Source organism: Candoia aspera, chromosome 1 (genome assembly GCF_035149785.1).
Source record: "Candoia aspera isolate rCanAsp1 chromosome 1, rCanAsp1.hap2, whole genome shotgun sequence".
In the NCBI taxonomy this organism is placed as follows: Eukaryota; Metazoa; Chordata; class Lepidosauria; order Squamata; family Boidae; genus Candoia; species Candoia aspera.
In genome coordinates this window covers 126,597,222-126,611,681 of record NC_086153.1, presented here as the reverse complement: position 1 = coordinate 126,611,681, position 14,460 = coordinate 126,597,222, and the positions used below count along the sequence as shown (strand labels likewise).

Here is a 14,460-nt window from a genome sequence, read left to right as displayed (position 1 = left end):
ATAGCTGTTGCAAACTAATTAAATAAATTGCTAATAATGCTACTGGTTATATAATAAATAAATTAATATTTATTAATTTATTTGACAGCAGAAATTAACAATAACTGTAATGATGCTTTATTCAAATTAAAAGGCTAAATAACCCCTCTAAGTACTATACTTTAAAAATACTGCAAAGTTTGTATACTAGTAAGTATGCAGCTTACACTGATATTTTTTTTTAAAAAATCAGATACTTGTCTCCTTTAGAAGCCAAGTCTATAACCTGCACATCGATTAAAACCCAGTTTTAAACAATAAAGTTGCATAGATATTAACTTATCATAACATTGTTTGGTAAGTTAGAGTTGCTGATCAGTGTGTGAGGGATAGAGTAAGGCATCCCTCCTGTGCCTTCATGAAAGGAGATTAGTAATGAAATAGATACTAACTACAAAGGTTCTACTAACTTGATTAGGGGTCGAATTACCTAGTATGGACCAAGAGGAAATGCTCTACTGCCTTAGATATGCAAGAACATTTGTTCCTAGGGGCCTTAAATAAATGAATAGTGAACACAGTTTATATATTTATTTAAATTGACATCTTACTTTTCTAGCAAAAGGTTATTGTTACAATAACAATAACAGACAAATAAAAATAAGGCAAAACAAAGCAAAAAAAAATCAGTTAAAAAGGCTAATGTTTACCTGCAAATCAGATTATTATACAAAGCCCTGTCTAAAGAAAAATGTTCTATATTCTTACCTAGCTTTTGCTAGATTGTATATTAACTTTTAAAACAGTAATCTCTAGAGATTTTGCTGTTAAATGAGTTTATTTTCCCATTGAACCCTTCATAACTAAGCCTGAATAATGGATATAATATTTTGTTATTTTATACTGAAAGTAGCAGAGCTAATTCCATAAGAGAAATAGTTGAACGTTAAAGGGACATGTAGATTATATGGCCACCTAGCACTTAAATTGAACAGCTGCACTGCAAATTTAAAACATCAGTATTACCACCTGCCATAAGTACAGCATTAGCCACATGTGTAATACTTTGACAATGCATCATTTAGTTTCACTTAATTGATAGAGGATAAATAAGTAATCTGGGATTACTTAATTCAAAAAGAGATCTAATTTTATATTACAATTAGTTGGCCAAAATAAGGATATTTGATTTACTGATAAGTAAAATTATATGTTTTTATACTAGGAAATATGTAATGATAATTTGAATATGTTGAACAGTTTTCCTTATCTTCTCTCTTCTCTGTGTTTCTTATTCATGTTTGACAGTGGTTGTTGAAATAAAAGAAATATATTAAATATGCTTGCTACAACATTTTCCCATGTGCTGAGCTGATTACTGGTAGGCTGACAAAGCAGAAAAAGTAATCCATTCAAAGAAGCTGGTTCAAAGCATGCCCCATCAAACCAGAAATGTCTTCTCTTCATTGAAGTTCAGCTCCTTTCGGACATATACATACAAGCAATCTCTGCACACGAGAAATCAAATTTCTATGTTGCTTCCATGGATAAAGGATATGTTCCACAACTGACAGTCATCCCCTATACCTGAAGGGGATAAGGGGGCAGTGAAGAAAGGATCACTTTGCATGCACTGACCGGACTAAACTATTTCTTTTAACATAGGATGACCATATGTCCTTGAGACAAAAACAGGACATTGGGACGGCAAAAATGGGACGGTGGTATGTGTATAGAATATATAATAATAATAATTAAACTTGTATGCTGCTCGACTCTCAATGACTGGTGTGTGTGTGTGTGTGTGTGTGTATACATACATACATACATACATATATGCACACATACATACACACACATATATATATACACACATACACATATACACACATATATGTAATATATATGTAATATATATGTAATACATCCTATTTATTCAGGACTATACCAGATTGATTTGGAAAACCGGACTGTGATTGAGAAAACTATTGGGTAATACAATTGCTAATGCTTCATTGGTTTTGCTCCACAAAAGTAACACATCAAAAAGCCGTCTGAAAACACTGAAAACTTGACTATTTGCAATTTTGTTTTCTTGGGCCGCCCAATTGCATAACGATCCAGGATGGCTTACAAGGGTTAAAAACAATATAAACAGAAGAAAACTACTATAGAAACGGCTGCGCCAGGGACTTCAAGTGCATGGTTGGCAGAAAAAGGCTGGTATGGATTTTCAGGAAATTCAGTTCCGAGCTCTTTCTTTCAAGAGGCTGTTCTGGCCCCTCAACTTTTGTATATAGTACTGAAGCCTGGCGCTCCATGAATTTTGTTAGTAGCTACACCGCAGTTTCAAATTTTTGAAAATTAAAACAAAAAGCAAGCACTTTTTTCCAAGTGACCTTGGAAGCTCTTCGACATTCTTAAGCTCCAAGTCTGCCACCCGCTCCCTTTCCCCCGTTTGGCAATTACAGGTTCTGGCAGTACCGCCTCCTGCTGTTGACTCCCTATTGGTTCCCGGCACTCCAATAGCTAGTGCCAGGGCTGCTTGGCTTGTGCTTTACTTGGGCACCTGGGGGAGGGGTGCGAGACGATGTCGAAGGAGCCCATTGGTTGAAAGTTGGACGCCTCCAGGGGTTGCGCGACAGTTGCTGCTGGCCGAGAGCAAGGTCTGGCTTCGTGTGTTGGGCATGGATGGGGAAGAGCCCATTCATTTTTTTAAAAAAGGGACAAAAGTGACATTTATATTAATACGACGGGATGGTCGGGAAATGGGAAAAAAATGGTACGCTCCCATTAAAAACAGTACACATGGTCAGCCTATTTTAACAGAGCATGTATTTAAGAAAACAACACAGATCTAGAATTCCTTGATAGCTTATAGGTGCTCCAGTGGATTCTTACTTCAGAATGAAATGTCCATATCACTGAATGAAAATCCATTATTAGTAAGTGTTCGTACTTCCATGTTATTAACAAGCAAGCAAGCAAGCAAACAAATAAACAAAAAAACAGGGTAGGCAATAGAAGTGGAGTGGACGGAGCAATTTTCATCTCCATTTCTATTCTATTTATTTTTCCAGCCTTTATTATTTCTCGCCCAATCCACCAAATATAGCTCTGGTGCACCTTCCCAGTTTTGAAAGTTCAAAAATTTAATTATAATTAATTTTTAAAGTCTTTTCTATGGGTATATTTAGGTCAACCCCTTTCCCATTTTACTCCATCAACAAGAATCTGTGTCCCTTAGGTTAGCAGTCCCACAAACAGGCATATCACTAGAATAGCTTTGCACATTTGTGACCAGCATTATTATTTTCCCCAGACCTTTAGGGTGTGGTAAATGAGACAATAAGAATTGGCTCATCTTCCACCTGCTACTTCTCATACAGCATGTGGGTGAACATGTATATTTAGGAACATATACATCCATCATCACCATAGTGATAGGAACTTTCTGCTGCTTAAAAAGAAATGTCAATGCTTGCAGTGTGTTGCCATGGAAATCATAAATCCCTAAAAGCTGTTATTTGCATTACTTCTACCTAAGGCCAACCCAGAAGCTGGTTGAAATCCCTGGAGACAATACTAAGTGTTAGCCATCAAGTGGTTTCAAATGAAAAGTGTGAAACACAGAATTACTAAGGCAGCTCTGCCTGCCACCTTACTTTACTCTGCATTAAATAAGTTCTGCTAGAGGGGAAACAATGTGATCATTAAAAAGAAATTCAGTTCAGTGTAATTACAATGCATACTGTGGTACCGTTAAAATCATAGCTTTTAAACATCAGCTACTGCTATTCTCTGTGCTTAGGTCTTAGAATAGGTTGGTAAATAGAACAGCAAAGACTATAATTATTTAGGCAGAAGGAAAACCTAAAAACTGAGCTGGCTGATTCTTCTGGCTCACAGTTGATGTAATGTTGGAAAAGGGAAGGACGTTTCTTTCATGAGCTGATTCCTTAGAGGTGGAGGGAAGCATAAATGGTGCATTGCTGCAGAAGGCGAGGAAGGAGGAAACCATTACAGGCCTGTGCTGATCTTATTTATATATTCCATCATTCATTCAACTTGTCATAAAACTTAACTGGCACCAGCATGTCAGTTCAGGTAGTAAGATTCTGTAAGTAGTTTTTGGCATCAGAAACTGCAGCTTTGAATACATATACACCAAGACTAAGGGGCAAGTTAGGTACCTTATTAGTCAATGGTCAGATCAGGGGAATGTTAACATTGGTGCTCTTTGCTTTTGGGTTATTCTCGAGTATTTGCTTTTAAACAACACAGAAGAAGTATGTCCTACTAATAGGCAAAAATACTGTTCCTTTTTTTAAGGAAAAAAAAAATAACTGTCCCATAAAACTCCCCCCCCACCACCGAAATGATTGAAAGGCCACCATACAATGGCAGAGTCTTTTCAATGGTGCACTTCCTAAGTTCATGTAAGACACTTCCAAGTAACTAGTTTTTTTCCATCCCAATTCATCTAAATTAAAACTCATTAGAGATCATTCAAGACTATTTGCTTATTTTCAGATTTATTCAGACAGTAGGACATTGTGAGCATGGATATGTTTACATGGTTTACAAGTGTAGAGAGCCTGCAGAGAGCTGCTGGACAATCAGTAGTGCTTGCTTTCCTCTGCTTATAACAGCCCACAGAGAATTATCACCCAGTGCTCCCTTGGTGGCCAGTAAGAATACCTTGTCCCATTCCCTCAGGTCCATATCCATGTCCCTCCTTCTTAAAAACAGAAGAGAATTAATTGCTACCGTTCCCCTGATGTGCTTCCATCAAGGCAAAACTCTGTTGGCTTCCAAACTCCTAATGCTGACATAACAGTGATTCTGCATTTGGGCCCATTTTTTCAAATCATGCCACCTACAATAGTTTCTCATTGCATGGGAGCCAGGTGAGTCAAGAATCTCAACTAGGAAGAACAGGCCAGCTGATCAAGGACAAGGCAGAGGAACTTGCCTGTTCTTGAGGTAGTATTCATTGCCTTGAAATAGCATTTCACCCGCCATGAATATACTAAAGATGTATCAAAATTGCTCTTAATTGCAAGATGCCGATTACAATACCATGTGGGGGGCTCAGCTCACATAATTACTAGGTCTGTACCTTCATCTAGAAGACTTGATAGTCTGTCATCAAGCCTCAGTTTGCTTATCTAAAACCATTAGGCACTTAACTGCATTATATTGCTCTCTCTCAAATATTGCCTTTAGAATTTGGGTAGAAAAGTAGACTCCTGATTACCCACCCATTACAAATATAGCAAATTAAGTGTTAATCACACACCCTCTGTACATACAATATATACTTTACATCCTGAAATTGTCACTGAAATGGATGCTTTAGCAGCTTTTTCAAATGAGGCACAAAAACATCTGCACCATTTGTATGACCCACAGTCAGTTACACTGCAAATGGTGCATAATACATTTAGCACTCCCTATAGCAACAACCTCATAATTACTATTAAATAGGAAAAAAGGTATCTTTATTGAAATCATCTCAAGTATTCACAGTTAACCGTATGTATTGCAATTAAGCTTCAATGGCAATTTGGCCCCTAATGGAAAAGCCTTGTAAGGAAGAAGACAGCTTTACAATTACTCAGTCTAAAGCTAAGAAAAAGAGGCAGGCAGTAAAATCCTAAATATCCTATGTAGTACCAGGGGAGAAGTTTTCCACTGTTCTTTTCCATTCATTCACAAGAAGTATATTTTGTTTCCCAGTTACATAGTATATAGTTGAGTCCAACATTATTAACCCTTTAATATTTCCTTAGGGTTAGGGTTAGGGTTAGAATTAAGGAGATACTGTTTGGGAAAGCAAGTATAAAAGGGGCAGTATGTCTTCTATGTTCCTAGAAGACTGCTATTCAGCTTTGGTTGAATGGCCTTGCTCTTTAGCAGACTTGTTTACAGATCTCCCAGTCCTCATCCTCTGCAGACTCAATGCAGTTAGAATGTGTAGTTTATTCACCAATTCCAAATGTCTAAATGCGCTGAAAATAAGTATAGACTATAGGTATAGACTAGTTCTCCAGCCATGACTGCACCTGTGCCACATTAGCATTTCCTGCTAATGGTAAGGACAGTACTGAACAGATGTGACACATTTTGGCTAGCATGCTACAAGAGCAGCTAAAACCCGGTTTTACCTCAAGCACACTCACACTATCCTTTGCAAGCTGAGGTTTTAAAACTAGAGAGAACGTAGCACGCTAATATACTATTGCTTGCATCTCACTGGGTAAGGGGTATATGCAAGGTGCACCTAAAAAAAGCTCTTTATTTATTTGCAATAAGGGGGGGGGGAAGTAATGGTTTATTTTTTGTTTATTTCAGACATGTTAGGATATTTGGGGATTTTAGTCAATAACCATTGTTGTTTTTCAACATTTTTTTGTTTTATAGGTTTGTCTTTTCTTGTTACTCTAATCCATTCCTTACAGACTTGTAGTTTTCAGTTCGTATTCTACACTTGAAAACATCAACGTACCAATAGTTTTAACTGAAAATTCATTGACGTATCCCATATTATGCATTAGTTTATGCTAAGCAATATAGTTTAATTAAATATTATATGAGTATTGATTTTTTTTTTTTACTGATTATGTGCCATCAAGTCGTTTTCAACCCCTTGAGACCACATAGATAGAATTTACACAACACACTGAGCTATAAACTAGCCACTTACTTTTTAGGATAGTCTCTTGTGCAGACCAGGTCTTAGTTTTAGATTAATTTGTGGAGATTTAGGAGACCTAACTTCAAACCCATATTCAGCTATGGAAGCTCATGGTGACTTGATGCCAATCACTAGCTCTTAGCTCAGCTTATCCCTCAGGTTGTAGTTCTAGGATAAGATTAGAAGAGGGTGTGCTATGTATGCTATTTGAAAATCCTGAAGTTTACAAATAGAAACCTAATACAATACCATCTGTTTCAAGGAATGCCTTTTATCGGCATAGTCTGATATTATATTTCTTGGATAAAAATAATCTGGTTTCATAGTCATGTCCTGGTGCTGTGTGTAAACTGGGCCTTGGACCCAGATTGAAAATTTATGGCTGCTAGATTATATTATTTATTTGTTAGATATGTATCCCACTTTCTTCCAGGAACTCATAGCAGTATATATAACACTCCTTGCTCCAATTTTTCTTCATAACCATCAGATAGTGAGATGAATTGAGAAAGACTGTCTCAAAGTCACCCAGTGAGCTTCCATGGCTGAAGGTAGACTTGAATCTGGATTTACCTGTTTCTAGTCCAAGCAATTTAACTACTGCACCACACTGGAGAGTAACTAGAACTGGGGACTTGAGTATATTGTATAATCTTCACTGGTTCTTGGTATGTTCTAGGTCCCAATTCAAAGTGTTGATGTTAAAGCCTTTCATGGCTTAGAACCAAATATATGAAATAGCATTGCTGTCCTCATGTGAGGCACAAATGACCAGGCTCAAATTATCCTACATTGGACACATTTTGTGAAAAACTAGCTCACTGGAGAAGACTCTAATGCTGGCCAAGGTGGAAGGAAAGAGAAGAAGAGGATGAGCAGCAGCAAGGTGGATGGATCCAGTTACAGTGGACATGAGTGCACTGTTGGAAGACCTGAAACACCAGATTAGGGATAGATCATCATGGAGAAAACCTATGTGTTCTCTAGGAGTTGACAACAACTTGATGGCACATAATTGATCAATCAACCTACTTGGGGCCTGTGATTCTTGTTGGAAGATCGCCATCCATAATCTTGCTTCCTGAGGTATATTGGATTGTTGCTTCAATAGGACTTCCTTACCTCTAACATACTTTCCCCCAGAGTAATTCCCTGGATGCTCACTTCTCAGGACCAGAAGTGTCTTATTCTTTCAGGCTTTGATGTTATGTTGATTTCCTGCTCTTCTGAATAGTATTTCCATCTGTGATACTTTTAGGTTTCTTATGCCTTTTTAGACTGCTGCTTTTAATTGTTGCTTTTGTGATTATTACGTTGAGTGACTTGTATGAATTTCATTTGTGTTGTTATTGTAGACCAGCCAGACAGCTTTTAGACATAAAGTGATAAATACATTTTTGCAGAAATACATAAATATCTTCAGAAGGCCTTAAGTAACAAAGATAAATGTTGTGCTGCATTTTCACAGCAACAGTGGAAAAAAATATTGAAAAGGAATTGTCAAAACAAAGTTCAAGATTTAAATTATCACGTTTGTTTAGATCCTGACATCTATTAATTAACAAGCATGCCCCTCTCTTTCCAAGCCAGATTAATTAATAGATGCCAGAGAACTCAAAATACACAATTGACAATAATTTCAGGAAATATACTAATTTTTTTAAAAATTAGGAGGGTAGGGTGCCCTGAATATTTTATATATGAACTTCGGTCTGAAAGGATGCTCAGTATGGGAGGGAGGGAGGGAGGGAGGGAGAGAGGGATGACTCTCTCTTTAATCTACACTTTATTTTATATTAACAGGAAATTTTGTACCACTCTCACTGTGATTCTGAAAATTATGTACATTTCTGCTTTGATGTGATTTGTTTTTAAATTTTAGCTGTTGTCTTCCCTCTGGTTCTTATGTTATTGTTTTTGTAATTTTAATTCAGTTTGGACTGTCTATCATTCAGATAAATTTGCTGGAATATAATCTGCCCAAACACTTTGATCACAGTAGGGCTTGCTGAGAATCCTCCCACTTTCTGAGGGTGGGTACAAAGGGTACAGATGAGGTGGTCAGCTGTCTTAGTAGTAGCCCCACTTTATAGAGGTCTTTGCCCTAGAGGTATGTGAACCTCCAACCCTCCTGGCTATTTGCAAATAGCTTAAGAATTCTGTTGTGCCTTTGGCACAAACTGAATGGTGTGTCATGATGGTTTTTAATAAAAATAGCTGTTTGTGTCAACTTTATTGGTTTGGTTTTGTTCACTGTCCAGAGTCCATTGGAAGTGGGTTGGCTTAGAAATGCTGTGAAGTAAATAAACAAACCTTGGGTGTAGGATACTGTTAGAGCCAGTTTGGTGTAGTGGTTAAGGCATCAGACTAGAAACCAGGAGAGTGTGAGTTCTAGTCCCAGCTTAGGCACAAAGCCAGCTGGGGGACCTTGGGCCAGTCTCTCTCTCTTTCAGCCCTAGGAAGGAGGCAATGGCAAACCATTTCTGAAAAACCTTGCCAAGAAAACTGCTGGGACTTGCCCAGGCAGTTGCCAGGGGTAAACAAATACCTGATTTGAAGGAACAAAAATATAAAAAATATAGGATAACTGTTAATAAATAAATTATTATGCCCAATTTTGCATGCTGTTTGTAAGGCCAGAACAATTTTTGCTGCATGAGTTCCAACTATGAGTTAATTTATTAGAACTTCATCTTAGAATTTATCTCCATTTCAGTAAGTGGGAGCTGAAATATAATGTCTCTTGCAATTTTAATGTGTGTGGAAGGAGGTAGGGAAAGCCTATCTGTTTCAGTTTGGAGCTCAAGAAGGCTAGTAAGAAGTTTCCAGCTGACATAAAATAGCAGATTCAGGAACACTGAACAGCTAAACTGATAACTGTTGGGGGATGAATTTACCACCTATATTCTATCTATCTATCTATCTATCTATCTATCTATCATCTATCCATCCATCCATCCATCCATCCATCCATCCATCCATCCAATCTATATCTATCTACAGTATATCTATCCATCCTATCTATATCTATATCTATATTTATATTTATATCATCTATCTATCTATCTATCTATCTATCTATCTATCTATCTATCTATCAAAAGAAGTCTGGCAACTGTAACACCATTCCTTTTTTGCCATTTCTTTTCCTAGTTGAGCCTTACGGAATGCATTTGCTATAATCTATTCATCTGGTTGGCCGGCATTTTGAACAGAATTCCTGCTTAGGGGAAAAAATAAATAAACAAAAGCTTTCTTTTCTTCATTCAGTTTTGCCTCCCTTCACTTGCCTGAATTCCTGAAGAGGGAAATGCAAAAAAAATTAAGCACTTGTCAGTATCTCCTCTTCACATGTTGTACTACATGAATAAAAACTGCATTCACTAGATACTATGATTGCCATAGAAACAATTGCTATGGAGACCAGAAGAGAAAGTAGGGGTGTTTTGTGGTGATAGCTGTACAAATAGAGGAGAATAAGTGCAGTCCTGAAAGTATGGATATAGAATTGTTTTAAAGTATAATAGCCAAAACACCAAGAACAGAATATAGCAGGCTTTTTAAAGGACTTACATTTGCTGTTACTGCAATCAATCACTGTAAGAGTGTACAGTACAAAAAGGTATTTATTGCTTCCTTGTCAAATATGTTGTTGTTTATTCGTTTAGTCGCTTCCGACTCTTCGTGACTTCATGGACCAGCCCACGCCAGAGCTTCCTGTCGGTCGTCAACACCCCCAGCTCCCCCAGGGACAAGTCCGTCACCTCTAGAATATCATCCATCCATCTTGCCCTTGGTCGGCCCCTCTTCCTTTTGCCTTCCACTCTCCCTAGCATCAGCATCTTCTCCAGGGTGTCCTGTCTTCTCATTATGTGGCCAAAGTATTTCAGTTTTGCCTTTAATATCATTCCCTCAAGTGAGCAGTCTGGCTTTATTTCCTGGAGGATGGACTGGTTGGATCTTCTGGCAGTCCAAGGCACTCTCAGAATTTTCCTCCAACACCACAGTTCAAAAGCATCAATCTTCCTTCGCTCAGCCTTCCTTATGGTCCAGCTCTCGCAGCCATATGTTACTACAGGGAACACCATTGCTTTAACTATGCGGGCCTTTGTTGTCAGTGTGATGTCTCTGCTCTTCACTATTTTATCGAGATTGGTCATTGCTCTTCTCCCAAGGATTAAGCGTCTTCTGATTTCCTGACTGCAGTAATCTTTGCACCTAGGAATACAAAGTCTTTCACTGCTTCTACGTTTTCTCCCTCTATTTGCCAGTTATCAATCAAGCTGGTTGCCATAATCTTGGTTTTTTTGAGGTTTGGCTGCAAGCCAGCTTTTGCACTTTCTTCTTTCACCTTCATCATAAGGCTCCTCAGTTCCTCTTCACTTTCAGCCATCAAAGTGGTATCATCTGCATATGTGAGATTGTTAATGTTTCTTCCAGAGATTTTAACTCCAGCCTTGGATTCCTCAAGGCCAGCTTGTTGCATGATGTGTTCTGCATACAAGTTGAATAGGTAGGGTGAGAGTATACAGCCCTGCCGTACTCCTTTCCCAATCTTAAACCAGTCCGTTGTTCCGTGGTCTGTTCTTACTGTTGCTACTTGGTCGTTATACAGATTCTTCAGGAGGCATACAAGATGACTTGGTATCCCCATACCACTAAGAACTTGCCACAATTTGTTATGGTCCACACAGTCAAAGGCTTTAGAATAGTCAATAAAACAGAAATAGATGTTTTTCTGAAACTCCCTGGCTTTTTCCATTATCCAGCGGATATTGGCAATTTGGTCCCTAGTTCCTCTGCCTTTTCTAAACCCAGCTTGTACATCTGGCAATTCTTGCTCCATGAACTGCTGAAGTCTACCTTGCAGGATCTTGAGCATTACCTTACTGGCATGCAAAATGAGTGCCACTGTTCGATAGTTTGAACATTCTTTAGTGTTTCCCTTTTTTGGTATGGGGATATAAGTTGATTTTTTCCAATCTGATGGCCATTCTTGTGTTTTCCAAATTTGCTGGCATATAGCATGCATTACCTTGACAGCATCATCTTGCAAGATTTTGAACAGTTCAGCTGGGATGCCGTCGTCTCCTGCTGCCTTGTTATTAGCAATGCTTCTTAATGCCCACTCGACCTCACTCTTCAGGATGTCTGGCTCTAGCTCACTGACCACACCGTCAAAGCTATCCCCGATATTGTTATCCTTCCTATACAGGTCTTCTGTATATTCTTGCCACCTTTTCTTGATCTCTTCTTCTTCTGTTAGGTCCTTGCCATCTTTGTTTTTGATCATACCCATTTTTGCCTGGAATTTACCTCCGATGTTTCTAATTTTCTGGAAGAGGTCTCTTGTCCTTCCTATTCTATTGTCTTCTTCCACTTCCGCGCATTGCTTGTTTAAAAATAATTCCTTATCTCTTCTGGCTAACCTCTGGAATTTTGCATTTAATTGGGCATATCTCCCCCTATCACTGTTGCCTTTTTCTTTCCTTCTTTCTTGGGCTACTTGTAGTGTCTCAGCAGACAGCCATTTTGCCTTCTTGGTTTTCCCTGTCTTTGGGATGTATTTTGTTGCCGCCTCCTGAACAATGCTGCCAACTTCTGTCCAGAGTTCTTCCGGGACCCTATCTACTAAGTCCAGTCCCTTAAATCGATTCTTCACCTCCACTGCATATTCCTTAGAAATATTAGTGAGCTCATATCTAGCTGATCTGTGGGTCTTCCCTAATCTCTTTAGTCTGATCCTAAATTGTGCAAGAAGATGTTCATGATCGGAACTACAGTCAGCTCCAGGCCTTGTTTTTACCGACTGTACAGATGTCCGCCACCTTTGGCTGCAAAGGATGTAGTCAATCTGATTTCGGTGTTGTCCATCTGGTGAAGTCCATGTATAAAGCCGTCTCTTAGGTTGTTGGAAGAGAGTGTTTGTTATGCAGAGTGAATTGTCTTGGCAAAATTCTATCAGCCTATGTCCTGCTTCATTTTGTTCTCCCAGGCCATACTTACCTGTAATTCGAGGTGTCATTTGACTGCCCACCTTAGCATTCCAGTCTCCTGTGATGAAAATAACATCTCTTTTAGGCGTGTTGTCCAGTAGGTGCTACAGATCCTCATAGAACTGCTCTACTTCAGCTTCTTCAGCATTTGTGGTTGGGGCGTATATTTGGATCACTGTGATGTTAGATGTCTTGCCCTGAATTCGAATTGAGATCATTCTGTCGTTTTTTGGGTTGTATCCAAGCACTGCTTTAGCCACTTTACTATTAATTATGAAGGCTACTCCATTTCTTCTGTGGTCCTCTTGTCCACAGTAGTAGATCTGGTGGTCATTTGATGTGAAGTGGCCCATTCCAGTCCATTTCAGTTCACTGACGCCCAGAATGTCTATCTTTAATCTTGTCATCTCACCAATAACCACATCCAATTTGCCCTGGCTCCTAGATCTTACATTCCAGGTTCCAATGGTGTGTTGATCCTTAGAACATCGGATTCGCCGTTCACCACCAACACCGTCGGCCGCTAGCCGTCCTTTCGGCTTTGAGCTAGCTGCGTCATCACGTCTGGGGCTAGTTGAGCTCATCCTCTGTTCCTCCCCAGTAGCATTTTGACCATCTTCCGACCTGGGGGTCTCATCTTCCGATGGTATACCGACATATCTCTGGTTGTACTGATCCATTTAGTTTTCACGGCAAGAATACTGGGGTGGGTTGCCATTACCTTCCCCAGGGATCGCATTTTGTCTGACCTCTCTGTCATGACCTTCCCGTCTTGGGTGGCCCTTCACGGTTTAGCTCATGGCATCATTGAGGTGCTCAAGCTCCAGCACCACAACAAGGTAATGATCCTTTGCTGAAGTTGTCAAATATACGTACCCAAAACTTGCTGCTGATAAAATGGAAGCTTTCAACTTTCACTAAAATCTTGATTAGCAGTAATTTGTACAAACTGAGTTAGCAAAGAGCAGCCCAAGTTTTTCAACTGGCTAGTCATATTCTATTTGCTGGGCAGAAGTTAGAAGAGTGCTTCTTATCCTACTTTCTAACCCTTTTATGGCTTAGAAAGTAGGGTAAGAAAAAAGAAAAAAAAATCTTTCATACACATTGTTAGGTGGGCTTTATTTATAGAGGCTAAGTTTTATAATGCTATAGTCCAAAGGAATAATTGTCCACAATCAGGCAGAAAGGATCTTGAACTAACAGTTAATCCCATGTTTTGATTGTTGAGAGATTCAGGAGGGATTCTTGATTGATTCAAGGTTTTAAAAGGGGGTAAAGGGCTTTGTCTTTTACTCCTAACACAATTAGATGGAACCAATATTTCTAAATTTGGCTAAAACTTACCAGCAATCAACTCAAATGTACCATTTTTTTCATGATGGTTGAAAAAATGCAGATATATTATTAGTTAATCCATTTCAGCTTCCAAAGCTGCCAAAGTCAGTTTATTTTTTGTATGGAGATTTAGTTTAAAAATATATTAGGATTATTTTGACAGAATGTTCATATCATTGGGGGGATGCTAATATCTTAACTATTCTGATGTTGATTGATTGATTGATTTAGTATATGCCATCAAGTTTGTGTCAACTCTTAATATAGAGAGACCTTCTCCAGGATGATTTGTTCCCAGTCTGGCCTTTCAGTCTTTCAACAGTGCCTCCGTTGCCACTTAGGTCAAGCCCTAACCACCTTGCTGCTGATTACCATCTTCTTCTTTTTCCTTCCATCTTTCCCAGCATGATATACTTCTCAAGAGGCTTTGATCTTTGCATGATGTGCCCA

General features: G+C 38.7%; 1 protein-coding gene across 1 annotated transcript in view; it reads right to left on the bottom strand.

Moving 5' to 3' along the window:
* The window catches only part of LOC134493463 (protein eyes shut homolog), a 529,249-nt gene that overhangs the window by 324,419 nt on the left and 190,370 nt on the right, over positions 1 to 14,460 (bottom strand). The window contains 1 exon segment of the mRNA XM_063298062.1: positions 8,934 to 8,961. Coding sequence (XP_063154132.1) covers positions 8,934 to 8,961 — 28 coding nt within the window.